The sequence below is a fragment of the Emys orbicularis genome, chromosome 7 (assembly GCF_028017835.1).
Source record: "Emys orbicularis isolate rEmyOrb1 chromosome 7, rEmyOrb1.hap1, whole genome shotgun sequence".
NCBI lineage: Eukaryota > Metazoa > Chordata > Testudines > Emydidae > Emys > Emys orbicularis.
In genome coordinates, this window is record NC_088689.1 from 5984868 (window position 1) to 6006485 (window position 21618).

Sequence of the window (21618 nt, forward strand, 5' to 3'; positions counted from 1 at the left end):
GTAGGATTAAGACTCCGCCAAAAGAAAATTAAACTCATGATCGCTGAATGAGGAGTCGGCAATGATGGTGGGCATGTGACTGATAGTGAAAAGTACGACATGGTTAACAAGCATGTATATCTTGGAGGCACATTCAGTGCTGGTGGGCAACTCCATAAGGAGGTAGAAGCAAGAAGTGGAAAGGCAAGAGGAGCTTTTCATGATTGGCAAATATCTGGAAAAATAAGGAGATTCACACAAGAACCAAGATCAAGTTATATAATGTCATTTGTATCAGAGGGGTAGCCGTGTTAGTCTGAATCTGTAAAAAGCAACAGAGGGTCCTGTGGCACCTTTAAGACTAACAGAAGTATTGGGAGCATAAGCTTTCGTGGGTAAGAACCTCACTTCTTCAGATGCATCTGAAGAAGTGAGGTTCTTACCCACGAAAGCTTATGCTCCCAATACTTCTGTTAGTCTTAAAGGTGCCACAGGACCCTCTGTTGCTTTTTACAATGTCATTTGTGATACTCACATTGTTGTATGCTTCTGAAACTTGGCAAATGCTAGAAGCTCACAATAGGAAACTTAACACATTCCATCAGAGATATCTGTGGAGAATACTTGGTGTCTGCTGGCAAGATAAAATAACCAGCACTGATGTGTTACAAAGGACTGGTCAACAGACTGTAGAGAAACTGATTTGAGAAAGAAGACTGAGGTGGTTTGGAGATGTTGTACAGATGTCAAAAAAACATATTCCTAGACAAGCCCTTGTCTGGATACTACCTGTTAGAAGATGGAAAAAAGGAAGACAACAGATGACATGAGAAAACTATTGAGAAAGATGCCAATACCATGGAAACAGATTATGATGCAGCAAGAAACTGGGAATTGACATACAGAGGCGGAAACACTGGGCTGCCTCAGGTGTCAGAAAGCACAGGAGCATCTAATCTGATCTAATAATCAAAGGTTTTAGAAACAAGTCCTTTTAGCGTAACCTAGCCTTATACTAGTGGATTCTAAAGGAAACAAACATTTCCTCTGGACTAATGTGAAGTGAATTAACAGATCATACCCATTCTGGAAGCTATGGTGGCCTGTTGGGTTCTACAGTTTTGCAGATTGATCACTTAGGGGAAATTTTACAATTCCTCTGCACCTCAGTGACTCTGGAATTTGCTCCCTCCTTCCTCTTCTCCAAAGTGGATTCACAACTTTACACAGCCCGATTGCCATTAATGGCAACTGGGTGGGCGTGATCCTGATGTGAGACGGACTCCATAATCTGAAAGCCCTCAGTCAGCCCTATGAGGAACAGTGCTCTTTCCTGAGATCACTCAGGAAGACAATGATATCTGTCAGGCATTTCCTTTGTTTACAACCCTCCCCTGAAAGCACAGATGATACATAGAGCTCTAGCTTACATGAGGACCATTCACCAGCCACATATTTGTGTGTTTGAAAACTATATATACTAACAATAAAATCAGCAGTTGTCAAGGTCACAAAGCTCTACATCTCCTCTCTTCCCACCCTTAGCCCTACGAGGCGTTTCTGTCTTTTTAAAATATGGTCCTTTCTTTGCAAAGAGTGTTACTCCAACATTGGCATGGAACAACCCCAAGGTCTTTCAGATGTAGCTAACAATCCTAAGTATTGATTTAACAATGCAGTGAAATTCGGTATGATGGCTCATGGAAGAAGGAAGCACATTTGCTTGGTTTCTGATGCTGATCCATTTGTGCAAGTTTCTGACTCATATTTTTAGAAAATCTTTCTGGGCTTCAGTATAATTAGCCTGCTGCTCAATGGCTCCAGTTGTCATAGAGTCTTATTTTTTTATTATTTTTACTGCAGTAATGTGTAGAGGCCCCATTGTGATACCACTATAACATATAACAAAGGAACAGTTCCTGCCCCAAAGTGCTTATAATCCTGGGCCAAGATTTTAAAAAATGATTAGTGATTTTGGGTACCCAACTTTGAACACCTTTAAGGGGCCTGATTTCCAGAAAGTGCTGAGTATCCACTCTCTGAAAATTAGGTCTCCAAAGGTGAGGCATCCAAAATCCCTAGTCATTTTTGAATATTTTGGCCCTGGTTGGTGCCTGTTCTATAAAAATACCTTCTGAACTTTCTGGTTGAGCCATGTCATTTCATCAGTACTGAGTATGTTCAGGTTGTGGTAGCTATCTTCATCCGTCACCTCCACACTTGGTTTCTTCTGGAGCATTTCCTGACATTAAAATTTTAAGACAGGCATTTATACAGACCTGTTTCCATAATGCCTAGTTCAGACAATATATATTCCACTCAATCCTTTATTCATACTTCACACCTTTTATAAAAGCTGCCTCAAATATGAATATTCAGAGAAAACAAGAGAAAATTTAAAATAGCAGACTGAAAAATTCAGGTAAATTCCTCAGGAGTCCTTCATCAGAAGATGTATTACAACGTTCTTCTCATCTCTTTGGTAACTGCTGTGTTAGAGTCTGAACCTGCAAACCCTTGCTACCATGCATATGTACTATAGTCCGGATTAAACCTGGAAAAACTGTTTTGCATCATCACAATAAAAAATAAGTCTGACATTAATAAATCCAATTGTCTGTGGCAGATTTGAATAGATCTAGTGAAATCTGAGGACATGTGAACACCTTGGTCCCTAAAACTATTTTCATTTTCATGAGATTTCTATTCCAGAAGTAAAATAATTAAACAAAGACCATTTAATCTCTGGGGTTTTCCCCCTTTCGCCTAGAAACTCTCCTAGGGGCAGAGCACTGTGTCAGGATACAATAAACTTTATACATTTGTAATGGTGGATCAAATTTCATCTCAAGAATTATCAAAATCTTTTCCACCCCTTTAAAGATAAGAATTTTTTGTTTCAAATTTTTAAAAAGTTTCAGACCTGAGATTCCTTTTCCAAGGATGATTCCAATAGGGACTCTGTAGCAATGTTCCATTCCGCCATGGACTTTAAAACAGTATTTTCATTGTAAATGGAGTTGTTCAGAACGGCGAGAATGAGTCGCCAATAATCAGTAGCTTCCTTAATTTCATCGTCTCCAGTCCTGCTGGTAAAAAGGGGGAACTGACATGTTTTTCTGTGTATTATGGAAAAGGCTGAAGAATTTAAAACCATTACAATATATTAAACTGATTGAAATATGGAGTTTCTGTCCCACAGGAAATTCCAGTACAGGCATTTCAGTGTTTTTACCCCGAAGTGGGACTAAAGGTCAAAGTACTGAAATTTTTCACAGCATGAAAAATTCTAAAAAATTCTGATTTGGAAATGTCAAAACATGCCTCTGTGGTGCCTTATGGGAGTTTTAGTTCCAGGTCCCTCGTAACTCCATTCCACACTATGGGTTCTGCTCCCCAGCTGGACTTCACCTCCCATGATATATGGTGGTCTGTCCCTGTGGCTGAGCCTCTGCGGTGCTACATGAGACTTACGTGAGTTCATGTAAGTATGGATCCAGTGAGCCTCTTCCAAATGGCCTATTTGGGGCTGGCTGGCAGGGAGCCCACATGTATGGTATTCAGTGGCATAAAGAGATCCCTACTATACCTGCCACTCCCTACACAAGTCTTAAGTGTATCCATTGGGTGAACGGAGCAGGTTCTCTGTGTTGGGTTGAATTTCAAGCTAAATCTTTAATCATAGAATCATAGAAATGTAGGGCTGGAAGGGACCTTCAGAGAACATGTAGGCCAGTCATCTGTGCTGAAGCAGGACCAATTATACCTACACCATTCCTGACAGGTGTTTGTTTAACCTTTTCTTAAAACCCTCCACTGATGGGGATTCTACAACCTCACTTGGAAGCCTATTTCAATGCTTAACCTTATCCTTATAGTTAGAAAGTTTTCCCTAATATCTACCTTGCTGCAGATTAAGCCCATTTCTTCTTGTCCTAGCTTCAGTGGACACGGAGAACAATTGATCACTGTCCTCTTTATAACAGCACTTTATATATTTGAAGACTGTTACCAGGTCCTCCCTCTGTAGTCTTTTCTCAAGACTAAACATACACGGTTTTATTAACCTTTCCGTATAGGTCAAGTTTTCTAAACCTTTTATCTTTTTTTGCTCTCTGCTGGACTTTCTATAATTTATCCACAGCTTTCTTAAAGTGTGGTACCCGAAACTGGACACAATACTCCAGCTGAGGCTTCACCAGTGCTGAGTAGAGCGGGACAATTATTTCCCAGGTCTTTCATACAATACTCCTGTTAATATGCCCCAGAATGATATTAACCTATTTCGCAATTGCATCACACTGTGGACTTGTATTCAATTTGTTAGCCACTATAACCCCCAGATCCTTTTCAGCAGTACTACCACCTAGCCAATTATTCCCCATCTTGTATTTATTCCTTTGATTTTTCCTTCTGAAGTGTAGTACTTTGCACTTGTCTTTACTGAATTTCATCTTGTTGATTTCAGACCAATTCTCCAATTTATTTAGGCCATTTTGAATTCTAATCCTGTCCTCCAAAGTGCTTGCAGCTCCTCCCAGCTTGGTGTCATCTGCAAGTTTTATAAGCATACACCCCACTCCCTTATTCAAGACATTAATGAAAATGTTGACTAGTGCCAGGCCCAGGACAGACTCCTGCAGCATACCACTAGATAAGTCTTCTCAGTTTGACAGCGAACTAGGCTTTGAGTATGGTCTTTTAACCAGGTGTGTACCCACCTTATAGTAATTTCATCTAAAACAGATTTCCCTAGTTTGTTTATGAGAATGTCATGTGGGACTATGTCAAATGTCTTACTATCAACATAGAACATAAATCAGCATATTTCAGGTCTACAGCTATCCCCCTATTGACTAGGCCAGTAACTTTTCCATTGTAACCTTTCAACGCTTCTGCATGCCTCCTTCTAAAGCTTAGTTACAACCACATATTATTGCAAACAGCTAAGTAAACACAACGATATCACAAGTTCTCAAGCAGGGGGGGATCAAGTTTTTTTATGAGTTACAACTACATTTCCTTTCTTTATAACTAGATGGAATGGGGATGCCAAAGCTTTTTTCTGTTGCGATATGGGGTCACACTATGGGAAAGGCCAAGGACCAATGAACTATATTATTCTGTCTTTAAATTTGTATTTGTTTTAAGGCTGATAAAGGGGTCAGATTTACAGCACTGGAGAATGAAGTTCTCAGAATGGATATGGCATGGCTAGATAGGATTCTCTAACAGTATATTCAGGGCTGTACAAGACAGAAATATTACAACAGTTCCTGCCCAGAGATCTTGTAGTCTAGAAAACAAAGGACAGACAATATGCACTAGGGGATGCGGATGCCCAAGATGTAGAGGAACTGGTCACTATGTGTATGTACCTAATCGTAATGATTTAATATTCTTAATGATCTGATGGGACAACCTCTAGGGTGAGAGGAAGGGAAGTCAATATGCAAAGCCCATTCAATCCTTGGCCGCTCTGGTATGACTGACAAGGAGGAGCATCAAAATGTTTCTGTGAAACAACAATATCTGTTTGCAGTTTCCACCATGGGAAAGAAACCACTTTTCTAATACTTACCCCAGAATAGTCTAAAAATGGCCTAAAGCCAGTAATTTCCTAAAAGGGGACGTTTTCCTTTATTTTGTCTTTTTAATTACTTTTATTCATCAAAGTCTATCTTCCCTGAGTTTTTTATTTTAGCCTTAAGGTGCTCTATATAACTAAGTCCTGAAGATAGTCCTAAGCTTGAACTAAAGCCATAGCTGGACTGATCAGCTTAGTCAAGTGATTTCAGCTGATTAACTGCCCAGGTTTGGTAATCACGGACTGCTGCTGTAAGGTTGTATACTATCTGTCTGTACAGAAGACAATAAAACTAACTTCCACATAATAAAACAGATTGCCTAAAGCATGCAGAAATTAGTGTGTTTGGGCACCAGTATTCATAGCATCAATATAATCAGTTAATCTTATACATACTTCCATTTCAGGCATACAAGGGTACCATCATCCACGCCATTGACAAGTATGAACTGGCCATCCAATGAAAATGCCAAGGATCCAATTCCCTGTCCTTGGTAAGAATGGCAATGCTCCCGAGCAACTGTTTCCTGAAAGAGTTACAGAAACAATATCAGACGGTCAGGAGCAAATATGGTTTTCTACAGGAATATGTCACTAAATTCTGTTAATAGGCTCCCTTGTTTAAAATACTCCTTTGTATTAGGATAAAACTTTATCTAAAATGTCATTAAGGAGTTTAAAAAAACACTAGAATGTGTGGTTTTAAAAGGTGGGCCAAGTTTTGACTCAGGCCTTGGAATAAGCTCCTAGGGCTGAGCCATTATCTCAGATGTCTGTGACACATTGCAAAATTATCTACCAGATTTACTGTAGAAGAAAATAAGCAGCAAATGATCACACACACACACACAACCTCTGAAAATAAAAGCATCCATCATAAAAATAAACATCAGACTAGTCAATTGTATAATACAATTTCCTTTTCTCTTCAAGTGTAGCAAGTCTTTTTCTGTAGCAATTTATATATTTGCTTTCATTACACTGATCCATACAGTAACTCCCGACTGCTCTGATCAACATAGGTTTAATGAGACCTGTGCACTGATGCCTACCAAAGTAACAGCATCATGGATAAACAATACTCCATCCTTAGCCACTGATGCCAACAGCTGGCTGTTAGGTGAAAAATGGAGGAACCCTGGTGCAAACTGGTTGCTTGGAATCTTCTTCTCTGATAAAGTAACTGACGCATCTTTCCAGGTTTTCTGTAAACCAAACAAAATACAAAACAGCAATTGAGATGATGGAAGTATCAACAGCTGGCCATATAAAACTGAGTGATAATGCTGGCAGGTACAAATAGCTTGTTGGATTATCTTTTACATATAACACAAGTACTCCTGTTATTTTTGCGGATACAGACTAACACGGCTGCTACTCTGAAACCATTTTACATATGTTGCCATTTATAAGAGTTATGGGCCTGGGGGGGGGGGGGGGGGGTGTATCATGGCTATGCTGATAATACGTTATCTCACCCTCTCTAGTTGCAGAAGGGGATATAGTAGATGTTTTAGGAGCTGCAATCAATGGAGGTGCCTGAGCTGGAACCCCTCAGCTTAAAAGTGAAGAGCCTGCCAACAAGGCTTTCTCCATGAGGATTCTCTCTCCCACTTAGTCTGAAGTAGCACAAATCTGTTGACGCTCAGGGCATATTCGATAAAAGAGTCCATCTCTTTCCCCAGGGTTTTGGGTTGGTCGGGAAGTGCAGAAGGTTGGTGTTTGTGGGTGGAGTAGGGTATTTTTGTGGAGGAGGAGGTTGAAATTTTCACTTTTGGATGATTATTTTCTGGGTTGGGGGAGCTTTTTGTATGTTTAAACGTATGTGAAAAGTCACCTAGAGACCTGGACATGCACCTTTTCATGTGTCCTATAGATCCAAATAAATATTGCAAAATCTGAAATTGAGTAATTCAGAACTACCCGAGACTGAGCCAGACAGAAATTATGCAGATTGGCTCAGAAAGGAAGTGTAGTGAGCAGCACATTTCCTAGACATCCATGGATTCAGAGGCCTAATGTCTAGTTCTAGCTCTTGAGAAAGAATTGATATTTGAAGTACAGGTGTCAGCCATTCTGCAGGTTTGTACCATTTTAAGAATGCTGCCACATTGTGGTCATTGCCCTGGCGTGCTGATCTAATGCCTGTGATACACACTTCTGAGGTTGAGCACTGCAGTGAGCACCATGTAGGTACCAAATAGGGTTGACCTATTTTACCTTAAGCTACTGGAGAATGATGCAATTTGATAGGTGTCAGGGATAGATAGAAGAGATTTTGCTTACTCGCCGCTGTGCTCATGCCCGTCATTTCTTGTGTTGGCAAGATTACAATATTTTACCTCCACCCAAAAAGCAGCATCAGAGAAATACCTTTTTGGCAAGATGGTATTTACAGATGAAAGGTGCGTGGTTGCAGTAGCCATACACGGTGTCATCTTTCTGTCTGACTGCTGAGGACAGGGGGTAATCTAGTTCATACTGGCGCTTCTGAATGACACGGTTCTTTAGCATCCCTCTTTCATCAATACACTCATCATTGTCTACAAGATTGAAAGAGACAAGATGGAAGAGAGATCACTGATGCTAGAGCAGATATTTCACCTTTAAAAATAAAACGGTAGTTGTGAAAAACAGAAGCAAATTTTTATGTACCAGCTAATCTCAGCAGGGAGGGTGGGTGGTCTAATGTTTTGAGCAGGGGACTGGGAGTCAGGAGTCTCAGCTTTACCACTGCCTCTATATGACCTTGAATAAGTTACGCAAGTCCAACTTTTCACCAGGGCAGCTCCATTTTTTGACGGCCCAACATGAGACACCTATAATAGGGCTTGATTTTCAAAGGGTCTGAGCACCCACAACTCCAGCTGCAGCCAATGGAAGTCGCAGGTGGCCAGCACCTCTGAAAATCAGGCCCTATTTTAAGTGTTTAAAATTGGGCACTCACAACTGGAGACACCCAATGTCAGTGGACATTTAAAGAAAATATTGGCCTCAGTATCTGTGCCTCAGTGAAAGTAACTATGTAAAGTGTAGTATTAACAAGTTCCTTTTAGAATTTAGATTTAAGTGATAAGAAAGTCTTGCACCATATTTTCTTACAACTTTACATAATAAAGCCTTCTCCAAAAAAGGTTTTGCTAACAATTCATACATAGACATAAATCGAATGACAGCATCGTGGCACAAAGCTCCATTTTGACTGTGACTGCATATCAGGACTGTGATGTACTCCTGGGGTGTGGAGGATGCTTGATAAAGCACCAGCCTGCAATGTGGTTTGCTTAAGCTAATCCACTAAAACCCTTTCATGCCCATTCAATTAATTTTCAATTTTTAAGAAAAATGTGATGAAGAATGTGCATTTGTCTAGAACATTGTCTATATCTTTTAATTCACATGTACATTCAATCAAAGACTCAATGATTAGTCTTGTCATTCTGCATCCAATTCTTGGAGTCTGTGGTACTTGAAAGAAGTGACCTGCTATATGCATCCGAAGAAGTGGGTTGTAGCCCACGAAAGCTTATGCTCTAATAAATTTGTTAGTCTCTAAGGTGCCACAAGTACTCCTGTTATTTTTGCGGATACAGACTAACACGGCTGCTACTCTGAAACCTGCTTAAAAAATGTAACTTCAAGGATAGTATGCTGAATTCCACAAACAAATACATGAAACTCCTATGGCCTGTGTTGTGCAAGAAGTCAGACTGATGATTTCAATGGTCCCTTCTGGCCACAAAAAAAACCCCTATAAATTTATGACCAAAGCTACCAAAAAAAAAAAAAAAAAAAAAAAAAAAAAATCACTCGTATTCCAGTGCTGAGCATTTTATAAATGCTCACATAGATAAAATAAGGCTGGGGTATATTTTGAGAACTCTTTTTGGATGGTTGTTCAGTTTACTGAAGGCCTAACCTCCTCCATCCCACAAATCACCAGTTTCCCTTTCAATGTGATGCCCCAATATGCGCTCTGCTGAAAATCTATGACTGCAGAGATCTAGGGCCAGATCTTCAGCTGGTGAATGGAGCTATGCTGATTTACAATGGCTGAGAATCCTAAAGTCTGCCTATAAAGTAAGTCCTAGTTCCTCCTGCCCTCAATGCTGTTCTTTTGTTTTACACCATGTTTCTTTGTAATATTCTTAAATTAGGATACAAGTTAAGATTTTTTTAAAATGGTTGGGTTTTTTGCTATGAACTTTTATCTAGTGGTGCTATGGGAAAGACAGTCATTATTTATTAATGTATTAACCTCGGACATTTTCACTATTAAGCCATCTTGAACCCATAGTAATTCACTGAAGGACTGGTGAGATTAACTTTTCTCTTCCACCTTCCTCTCCTTCTGCTGCCCTATGGACATCTCATTGTTGGGTGGTGGCAATGTGATACCAGAGGTAAATCACCATTCCCTCGCTTCTTTCTTGCCTCCCGCACTCCTCAATTTATTTGCATACTGCAGTACTATTTTGTTAAATGAATCAGCTGATTAAGGGAAGCCTACACACAATCATACTAGAAATGATACACTGGGAAGGTGTATAGAGTAGATAGATAAAACAGATTAGAGCAGTAGTGCTTTGTGCAAGGGACAACATAAGTGTACACGTGTCTCAAGGAATGTCACACAAGGAATATATTTCATTTTTACCTATTGTGATTGCTGAAGGCAGACAAAAGATTTCCAGTCTTGCTCTTCTGATGTCTGGTGGACAAAGAAGTGCCATCACCTCAACTAATTCACTCTCCACATCATATATTGCAGAAAGGCCTAGGACTTCACTACTCATCACTGAAAGCAGATGGAGACCAACACTTAAGCCAGTTATTGCATCAAGTTGTATTTGTTCCTGCTGGGATCCCATGCGAAGCCCATTGGGGAACGATGATTCAGAACATGTCATAACATAATCCTATTGCTCTTGCACTTAAGTGACTATTTAAATTGAGAAAATCAGCACAGCTGGGAACTGATTTTCAAAAATACCAAATACCCACGATTCCAACTGAAGTCAATCGCTGCAGATGCTCAGCACCTGTGAAAAAATTAGGCTTTTCATCCCACAGGAAATTTTGAGACTTCAGCTGATCTGAGAGGTTAAGCGACCTGAAATTTGAGCAAATTTTAACAATTCTGGAGAGATGATGCTGATAATCACTGGGTGAAATGTGACAAGGCATGGAAAAGGTCAGCCATCCATATTTGGACTGTGATTATGCAAATTTTGATATTATTCCGGGGGATACCATTTTAAACCAAATCTAATTCTCAGGGATGTCACAATCAATGAAACTTTATATTAAGGCTGTTGATTAATCCCAGTTAACTCACTCGATTAACTAAAAAAAATTAATCGCAATTTATCACAGTTTTAATCTCACTGTTAAACAATAGAATACTAATTGAAATTTATTAAATATTTTTGGATGTTTTTCTACATTTTCAAATATATTGATTTCAGTTACAACACAGAATACAAAATGTACACTGCTCACTTTCTATTATTATTTTTCATTACAAATATTTTCACTATAAAAATGATAAACAAATAGTATTTTTCAATTCGCCTCATACAAGTAATATAATGCAATCTTTTTATCGTGAAAGTGCAACTTACAATGTAGTTTTTTTGTTACATAACTGCATTCAAAAATAAAACAATGTAAAACTTTAGAGCCTACAAGTCCACTCAGTCCTACTTCTTGTTCAGCCAATTGCTAAGACAAACAAGTTTGTTTACATTTACAGAAGATAATGCTACCCACTTCTTATTTACAATGTCACCAGAAAGTGAGAACAGGGGTTCGCATGGGACTTTTGTAGCTGGCATTGCAAGGTATTTATGTGCCAGATATGCTAAACATTTGTATGTCCCTTCATGCTTCGGCCACCATTCCAGAGGACATGCTTCCATGCTGACGACGTTCATTAAAAAAATAAGGTGTTTATTAAATTTGTGACTGAACTCCTTGGGGAAGAATTGCATTTCTCTGGCTGTTTTACGCGCATTTTGCCATATATTTCATGTTATCGTAGTCTCGGATGATGACTCAGCACACGTTGTTCGTTTTAAGAACACTTTCACTGCAGATTTGACAAAATGCAAAGAAAGTGCCAATGTGAGATTTCTAAAGATAGCTACAGCACTTGACTTGCCTTTCAAAATTTGAGATGGACGAGGTGTGGAGCATGCATGCCAAACTAGGTGGGAACACAACTTTCATACAGAATTCTTTCATACAGAATGGCTTATACAGTAACTCCTCACTTAAAGTCGTCCCGGTTAACGTTGTTTCGTTGTTACGTTGCTGATCAATTAGAGAACATGCTCGTTTAAAGTTGCACAATGCTCCCTTATAATGTTTGGCAGCCGCCTGCTTTGTCCACTGCTTGCAGAAAGAGCAGCCCATTGCAGCTAGCTGGTGGGGGCTTGGAACCAGGGTTGACCGGCAGCCCCCCTATCAGTTCCCCGCTCCCCTAAGTTCCCTGTGCACAGCCGCCCAGCAGGCTATCAACTGCTGGCAGTTCAGCTGTCCCTCCCCCCACTGCCATGTGCTGCTCCTGCCCTCTGCCTTGGAGCTGCTCCCGGGAGCCTCCTGCTTGCTGTGGAGGAGGGGGGGGGAAAGAAGGGGGCTAATGTCAGGGTGTCCCCCTCCCCCCTGCTCCTGCCCCCCACTTACCCCATCTCTATAGAATGGGGGGGGGGGGAGGACACGACAGGGCTCAGGACGGAGGGAGCTTGCCGGCAGCAGCTGCTGTCTCAACTTGCTGATCTCCTTAAAAAGGCAATGTACTTAGAGTGGGGTCAGCATACTTAAAGGGGCAATGCACATCTCTCTCTCTCTCACACACACACACAGTGTGTGTCTCTGTTTCTGTCTGACATGCTGTCTCCCCTCCCTCCATTTGTGCTGCCTTGTAGAGTGTGAGGCTACATTAACAACGTGTTAACCCTTGAGTGCTCAGCCAAGTGCTAGTTCATCATTTAGCAGTAAGGCATTCCCTGGGACATATCCCACTCTCTGACTTCACCACTTCAACCAAGCTTCACAATCATCATTGCTGTGTACAGTATTAAATTGTTTGTTTAAAACTTATACTGTGTGTATATTATATATATATAGTCTTTTGTCTGGTGAAAAAAATTTCTCTGGAACCTAATCCCCGCTATTTACATTAATTCTTATGGGGAAATTGGATTCGCTTAACATCGTTTTGCTTAAAGTCGCATTTTTCAGGAACATCACGACAACGTTAAGTGAGGAGTTACTGTATCTGAAGTTGCAAGTGCAGTACATGTGCACCCTGAGGCAAAGGTGTCTGGGTTATGGAGGAGCTCTCAAAATACAGGATTTAAAACTGCAACAAACTCTGTAGTTTAACTGTATTTTGTAAAGTGCATTAGTTCAGAAGAGTGTTATAGTTTGATAAGGTGCCAAACAAAGGACTACTGCACATCAGAGATTGTTGTAGAAAATCATCAGAAAAAAAAAAAAAAACCAATACAACAAAGTGGCATTTATCGGGGAAAAATACAGAGCGCCATATAAAGTAGTAAAGTCACCTGCACTGCAATCCTTCACCCCAATTCCATCCTTGTATTAAAAACTTTAGTTTCTAAATAAGAGCATCTGTTAAAGAAAAGTTTTAGAAATCAATATTGCCACTATTCAAAACTATTACTAAAGGCACCTAGTGAAAATACAATGCAATGAATATCATATATTAGAATATTAGATATTATATTCTGTTACATATATTACCTAAGTATCCAAGAACCTGGAATAATTTTGAGGGCCGAGCATCTAAAATAAAGATATGTCCTTCTGCAGCTCCAGTTATGAGGTACTGACCACTCTGATCATATCTAGACAAAGCAGAATTCCACTTAAATACAGTTTTTGTCCATCACAGTGTACTCACAGTATTTCACTTGATACAATTCAACACAAAAGGCCAAGTTCTGCTCTAAGTTACACTCATGTAACCCTACTGGTATCTGTGGGGTCCATACTGTAACAGAGATTTAGCCTGTAGGGTTTACTTGGCTTGGGCCTGATCCAAAGCCCATTAAAGTCAATGGGAGCCGTTTCTATTTACTTCAGTGGGCGTTTGATGTAAACCTAGTAATATTACAAAATAGTTTATTTTAGTTACATTATAAAATCTTTCGTTCCTTTTAATCCACTTCTTTTTCAGACGTCTAACCAGACTTTATATACTATATGCTCTCTGTCTCTATATGTATAGATACACCTTTAAAATAATTTACTCAATATATGAATTGTTAATGTTTTACTTTAGAGATAATAATGAAGAGATGTCACATCTGATCCCTCAAATAATAGTTTTTTTAATGTTTAACAAATTCAATATCAACCCTATTTATTAAAATGTTAAAGTAGATTAATGATTATCTCTACTGATCACTATTAAATATTGACATTTTTTGAAATCCAACAATATAAGATCCCTAGTGCTAATTGTATAGGCATAATTACATTTGTTAAATGTTAACAAAATAATAATAAACAGTAATAAAAACATCCATCATGTGAGAAGGGACAGCTCAGAGCTTTAAGCATCAGATTTGAGATGTCTCCATTTCCTGGAACCACAAGTCTGAATCACTGCAGAACTGATTCACCCATTCATCCTCCCAAATTAGATACATAATTACATGGAACTCAGTGTGTGGCGCAGGGCCGGCTCCAGGGTTTTGGCCGCCCCAAGCAGCCAAAAAAAAAAAAAAAAGCCGCGATCGCGATCTGCGGCAGCAATTCGGCGGGAGGTCCTTCACTTCGAGCGGGAGTGAGGGACCGTCTGCCGAATTGCCGCCGAATACCTGGATGTGCCGCCCCTCTCCGGAGCAGCCGCCCCAAGCACCTGCTTGTCAGGCTGGTGCCTGGAGCCGGCCCTGGTGTGGTGGCTCTGTCAGACAGGACCTTATATATTAATATATTTCCTGCTTTTTGTGGCATTTTTTCATAAGAACATGGGTTTATTTCACTGCCCTCAACCAAAGTCCCGCACCACCTACTATTGTGTAGTGTGTCTGGACCAGCTGTCCACCTGCTTGTTGTACTCAACTCTGGCAGAGGTGGCTTCATTCAACAATGAAGTGATTACTACATGTCTGTAGTTGTAAGCCACTTTTGGATCGTACAGGAGGATGAGCACCATAGCATGTTATATTGTCATCCACTATTCTTTTCATAAATCTAGTCCACAGTGTCTCATCTGACATGCACAACTCTCTTGAGGAACATGCAAAAAAGTGCACATAGATTTCTTAACACACACATTATTTAGGCTACCTGCTGACAATACCCCTGCCCTCTGCTACTACATACTTACTGCAGATGGTGCACAGGTAAGTTGGAAAGAAGAACTCTGTGAACCACACGTGGCATTTCAACTTTGGTAACATCAATGAAATAGACATGACCCACTTTGGTCCCCACAGCAACACTATATGAGGAGGGGCAGCAAACCATAGCAGTTGCCTAGTTAAACAGTAAAATACACTTAATTTTGTCGCAACATCTTACTATGCAACTTGCTCTATTATGCAAAGTTCCCTCACATCTGAAAAATAGCAATAAGTGATCGATGTAAAGAAAATGTTGACATAATCAGGGTCACAAAAAAAGGTCCATAAAAAACATTATGCCCCTTTTCCCCCATGAATGCACTACTAGATCCGTAAAGATTATCCCCATTCCCATCCCAAGGTTTATACACTCCCATCCTCAAGGCCCTGCATCATATCCGCAATCAGTCAGTGTTCTTCTAAATGGATCAGAGAGGTTGGCTAATGAGTAGAGCTGGTCAGAAATTTTTTTACCATCCCATGAAAAATTTTGAAATTTCAAAATAAAAAAATTCATGCGAAATCAGAACCGCCGGGGCACAATGTGCAACTTGCCCAGCACTTCCAGTCCAGGAAAGCAAGTGACTGGGACTCAAACCTGAGCGCCCTGAATAGAGGTCCAACACATTAGTACTAGGCCGATGCAAGAATATGCAACAATTTAATTGGTATTTGAAGATCCTTTTAATGCAAAAAGCAAAAACACAGTTGTAAAATAGGAAACATTTTAAAATCAAAATTGTAGTTCAGTATGTGGTCGTTGGTGCACCATTAGTAGTGACCAGATAGAGTAAGTAGGGACCCACAATGAAGGCAAAGAACTTAATATTCTGCCCAGTGAGTAAATTAATTTGTTTATTTTTGTAATGGGTTAAGTAACACTTTCCTTGGAGCAGTTCCTGTAAATGGGTAAACAAACAGTTTGTGCAAGGAGTTTCCGAGTACAATCAAACCATCAGACCCTTTGCAAAAGTCAAGGACTGTTCGGGCAAAGATGCTACAGGCTTAGTTTAAATTAAATATCAGGAGAGAACTACACAAGTAAAAATAATAAACATAGCTATCAAAAAGAAAAGTTGGACTGGTTGATTACACTGTCACAGTATTATGTTGTATGATAAACTTTATACATGAACTTATATGATTTGCAGCCTATCTGACTCTTCTGATATTTTTAACCCGAGACCCATGCAAAATTATGGTGCTATATATCAGTCTTTAAAAAGAGCAATGTAAAATGGAATTATTCAAAAACAAATTCAGAACAAATGTAACATACACAGTTGTGTTTAAAGGAAAGGAAATGTTTTCCAATGTCTAGAACATGGGACTTCTAGGTTCTATTCCTGGTGTCTAGCACAGTAATGAATTTAAGCTCCCAGGCCCAGCTTTTGAAAGTATTATGCAGGTTTCCTTTGAGGATGAGGACTCAGAAGTCAGATATAGAGTGATCGCTTTGTGAAAAGTGGTCACCCACAGGTGATGTGGTGTTCTTGTCTTTTATCTTTTTCCTGTGTGAGTTCATTTGAGAGCATAGAGAATATCTGGTTTCACCCGGATAATTGTTATCGAGCCATTTATTGCACTGGATGAGGTACATCACGTGTTGTGATAGGCATGTGTAGGGTCCATGGATCTTGTCAGTAAGGGATGTTTTGGGCATGTTTCTAATAGACCACTATTAGATTTTGGCATCTCTACAAGAACATTAATTAATTAATTGTTATTATTAGTGATAGTGAACTTATTTTCAGTAGCACCCACACTGTATATATGCTTCCCAGACTGAAAATGAAGGCAGGGTCCCTACCTAAAGGGTCTTTGGATCAAATTAGTTTATTCAACATTTTTAAATTAAAGATGAATGGTAAAGTTGGTTGGCTGGTTTGGTTTTTTTAAATACCAAAACACTTTTGTAAGGTTTCAAAAGAATCAAAATAACCATTGTTAAAATGCAATTATCACTGTCTTGTATTTTAATACAAGACAGGAGAGAGATCACTTGATCATTGCCTGTTAGGTTCACTCCCTCTGGGGCACCTGGCATTGGCCACTGTCGGTAGACAGATACTGGGCTAGATGGACCTTTGGTCTGACCCAGTACGGCCTTTCTTATGTTCTTATGTTCTTAATAAAGTTAGAGGCAATTACAATCTTGAGATTCTAATAAAGTGGGACTGGAAATTTTTGGACTCTCTGCCAGAAAGCATAACATCAAGCATGAAACAAAGGTCTGAATTCAACACTAAATGCTATCATTCTTTGGTTATCAATGAGAATTTTGGTTATTCTTTGCAAAGAACAGCATTTCTTTTGGTTAACAAAAACTCCTTTTAAAGTGTCATGAAATCCACAGAGGTTTCTTCATGCATAGAAAGTGTTTTTCTTCATGCATAGAAAGTAAATCCTGATCAATAAAGACCATGTGCAAAGGCTTTTGTCTCAAAGCAAATATGAAGCCTTTATTACTAATAGCCTTTCGGGATTATCTTAATTAAAATAAGAAAAATGTTATTATTTTCTTTCCAGTGGCCTTCTTGGTAAAGACTATCATGGAACAGTTCAGCTGAATCGTGGACAAGGCTAGAATACTGCTGATGAATGGTTTTCAGTTTTCAGATATTTTGTAAAACATCCAGCTGGAGTCAAGTGAAATGCACTAGCCGTTCCTCTGCTGGTGTAAGTCAGCACAGTCCATAAAGTCCCCATATTTTACAGATAGGGAAATTGTGGTGAAGTGACTTGGGCAAGGTCATCCAGCAGGACAGTGGCAGAGCAAGAAATAGAACCAAAATCTCCTGAATTTCAGTCTAGTACTCTATGCATTAGACTAAACTAAACCTGAAGGGACTTCAGGTTTTTTGCTATGGAGGATCCTGGGAGATAGCACAGAGCTGAATTGGGTGAAGTGACTGAAAGGTATTGAGGTACCACCACAACCAATGTTTTAGAAATTATTTTCTTTAAATCATATATAAAATTTAGCCATCTTTGTAGTTGTGGGACCTGGGTATGAGATCCCCGTATCCAGGAGATCTTTATGATCCACTGGGCTTTTCAGAAACAAGTTTTCACCACTATTAAAATGGTTAATCTAAGGCATATTTTGGTATATTTTGCAAAAACCTATTCTCATTTTTTTTATTTGATGACTAAAAAAAAGTTTAAACCTAAATTTCCAATAATCTGTACCTGTGTATTCAGGCAGAGCTTGCTTATGAAAGTTCCGTCCTCCAGCAGCCAAACATGCACTTCCCCTGAAATTGCTACAGACTGTTGAAGAAGAAGAGACTGATTAGAGCAGAAAAAATGGACAGGAAGTGGGCAGTAGCTTTCTATGGAAAATTAACCAGGCCGATGACTGGGCATAGCAGGTAAAAAGATGCTAGTTTAGTTCTGAACGATCAAAGCAGTGTCACACACAGTGCTATTAGTCACGTTCCTTTAGGGGTGCAGCTATACTGGGAAAATTTGTAAGCATTTTTGCACCAGTGCAGCTCCAGTGATGGTGCTCTGAGCAGGATTAGATGATACACTGGTAACATATGTGCCTGATCTACACTAGCACTTCCACCTCCACCATTCAGCCAGCAGTGTAAAAAAATGCTCACAATTTCCCCCGGTAAACGTGCCTGAAAAAGAGGACTTGGTCTTTGGAAAAGAAGAGATTTATGTCATAAAAGTGCTCAGCACCTTGAATCTAATGATTTAAATCTTCAGAGTACTGTACAAATATGAATTAATTACCTCTCATAATTCCCCTATGAGGCAGGTAAGGATTATCATCTCTCTGCTAAAAATGAGGAGACTTACACAACTGATTCATCAGCACCTCAAGGCTCCTTTATTCTGGCTCTCTGGGGACTTCCCTGGCAGGTAAAGAATCAGTGTAGCTGGCTGTACACTATCTCCTGGAAAAGTCCCTGGCACATGGGGAATGTCAGGGTGTTTTCATGATGAGCGAGGCATGGTCATGGCACTGCTATGCCCTAGCTGTGGAAAAGGCCCATGGGGGCTGTGGATAGACAGTCTCTCAGGCTGCTCTAACTTGCACTGAGGGCTGAAGAGGCCAGTGGGAGTCCCAGCACAGGTGTGGTGGCTAGGATGCTAGAAAGCCACCTCCTTCAACTTCCATTCTCTGTATTGAGCCCATCTCCAGCAGTGTTATGAACTTGGCTCATACAGAGTGACTTTTCCAAGGCCACATAGTGAATCAATAGGAGAGTCCATATTAGAATTGAGCAATCTGTGGCTTAACCATGTTTCTTCAAAGAACGCAAGGCAAGAGTCTGTTCTCAGTTACACTAACCTAGACCTGGAATAACGCCATTCACTTTAACGGAGTTACTCTGGATCTACACTAATGTAACTGATATCAGAATACGAGCCCTGGTCTCTGCAGCACATCTGCTTCTATGCTATGTAGGTTACCATAGCAATATTTTGGTTACCTATTATTCCTAGTTGAGGATAACCACTATTATGCATAACAAAGGAGAGAGTTCCTTACCACACAATACTTGTTCCCTGGAGTAAGAAAATCAGCTGACAGGAAATGATCATTGCATGCATCCAAGAGTTTGATGACTTCCTCATTCTGAGAAAGTTTATAGACATAGACTGATCCCTGACAGATACAAATGATAATTCATCATTTGGCTATAAAGCATTCAGTAAAAGTCCTCAACCACCCCAACAAAACCACCCATCTTTCTGAACTTTGCTCTTTAAACTTTTACAGATGTCTCTGAATTGAGGGGAAAGACTCAGCTGATGTAAATCAATGTAGTTCCCCCAAAGTTAGCGGACAATTTCAGAAAATGACTGAAATAAAATTAAAGCAAACTCTATTTTTTAATTTATTTCAAGAACCAATAAAATATTTTAAAACAAAATAATATGCCCTCAAAAAGGTTTATATCTGAATAGCTCAAGGCATTTGGGAAACATTTATTAATTAATCCTCACATTACCTCTGTGAGATAGGGGTGCAATATTCATTCATTTTACAGAAGGGGAAACTCAGGCATAGAGAGGATGAGTGAATGATCATGGTCACTGTGCCAGTGCTAAGAACAGAACCCAGAAATCCTGACTTCCAATCTCTTGCTCCATCCTCTTACCCAGGATATTATTTTTTCTCTCTCCTGTACTATTATAGTTTTCACATTGAAAATATTAAAACTTTTGTAGAATTAAAAAAAGCCAACTAAAATGATACCAGGACTGGAAAATATGACTTCTAGGGGGTGAGGGATAGCTCAGTGGTTTGAGCATTGGCGTACTAAACCCAGGGTTGCAAGTTCAATCCTTGAGGGGGCCATTTAGGGATCTGCGGCAAAAATCTGTCTGGGGATTGGTCCTGCTTTGAGCAGGGGGTTGGACTAAATGACCTCCTGAAGTCCCTTCCAACCCTGATATTCTATGATAAGAGAGAACTTAAATTTTCTGAGGGAATTGAATTATTCCCTTAGGCCTCAATTCTGCACATGGTTCAAGTGGTCCCATTGGCTTCAATACTTCCATGCTGACCAGTAAGTCACAGAATCATACATTAGAGTCAGGTAAAAATTATACGGTACAATCCACCATCTTCAGAAGTCAATTGGTTTATGCTTCTCACACGCACGCACACACCACACACACTGGGCCAAATTCACCTCTGGTGTAATGCCACTGACTTTAGTGGGGTTACTCTAGGGATGAATTTAGCCCAGTGATACTAAAAGTATCATGCATTAGCAGATGTAACCTGACATGGGCACCTCATTACATAATACTGTACCTTGTCTGTTTCTACTAGTAATGTGTTGTAGTCAGGGGAGAAAACGAGGCTGGTTATGGGTTCTGATACATCAAAGCAATCATCCATCTGATAGTGTGTGCCTTTGATTTGGTAAAAGTGCACAATACCATCCTAAACAGAAAAGATAAATGCAAATGCAAATCAGATCTAGACCACTTATCCTAACCAGTTACAGCAAAACTGCACTGTGTAAATACCTAAGAAACCCTGTGGGAACAGCCAAGATGATTCCACTGATTCCTGTCATTGTTGGTCTTATTAACCTTTATCTTGTCCCTGTGTATGGGCCACCTCGACTGATATACTGCATGATGCCAGACATGAAGAGAAACTAAAACGTTTCTTAAAAATCTAGACTTAAAAATAATTCAAGTTTAATTGCAATGGCTCAGATTCTGTTATCAGTTATACTACGTATCCCCATTTGATTTCACTATGATCACACAGGAGTAACACAAGCTGAATTTGGCCTACTGGGTTTTTGTTAAAGAATAACCAAGACATGTATTGTTAAGTTATATCATACATAAAGGTAGAGTGGACTTCTGGGCACAACACAACTGGGCAGTTATCTTGGAAATTCTCTTTCTCCTCTTCCATTCTACGTCCATTCTAATTCTCTCCTATCTCTTTACAACCCTTTACGAATTCTCCAATGAAAAGCTCTTTGTTTGCTGCCTATCATTGTTAAACACTTGAAGCTTACTCACTACTTGCTTGTTAGACTATGAAAAAAAGGATTCTTCCCCTCCAGATTTGTTGTCCCAAATCTTAAACAGCAAAGTATGTACAACACTAGAGAGACATTTCCTAGTTCTACAGCTCTTTGCTTCTTCTCACTTCTGCCCCTGCTAGGGGTTCTGTGA

General features: G+C 39.7%; 1 protein-coding gene across 1 annotated transcript in view; it reads right to left on the bottom strand.

Moving 5' to 3' along the window:
• The window catches only part of CFAP43 (cilia and flagella associated protein 43), an 86093-nt gene that overhangs the window by 37996 nt on the left and 26479 nt on the right, over positions 1–21618 (bottom strand). The window contains exons 9-19 of the mRNA XM_065408052.1: positions 20732–20863; positions 19457–19573; positions 18139–18219; positions 14931–15079; positions 13337–13440; positions 10224–10364; positions 7940–8109; positions 6619–6771; positions 5963–6093; positions 2903–3065; positions 2111–2221 (exon numbers count right to left, since the gene is read on the bottom strand). Of these exons, the coding sequence (XP_065264124.1) occupies positions 2111–2221; positions 2903–3065; positions 5963–6093; positions 6619–6771; positions 7940–8109; positions 10224–10364; positions 13337–13440; positions 14931–15079; positions 18139–18219; positions 19457–19573; positions 20732–20863 (1452 nt within the window). The remainder of the gene's footprint in view (positions 1–2110; positions 2222–2902; positions 3066–5962; positions 6094–6618; positions 6772–7939; positions 8110–10223; positions 10365–13336; positions 13441–14930; positions 15080–18138; positions 18220–19456; positions 19574–20731; positions 20864–21618) is intronic.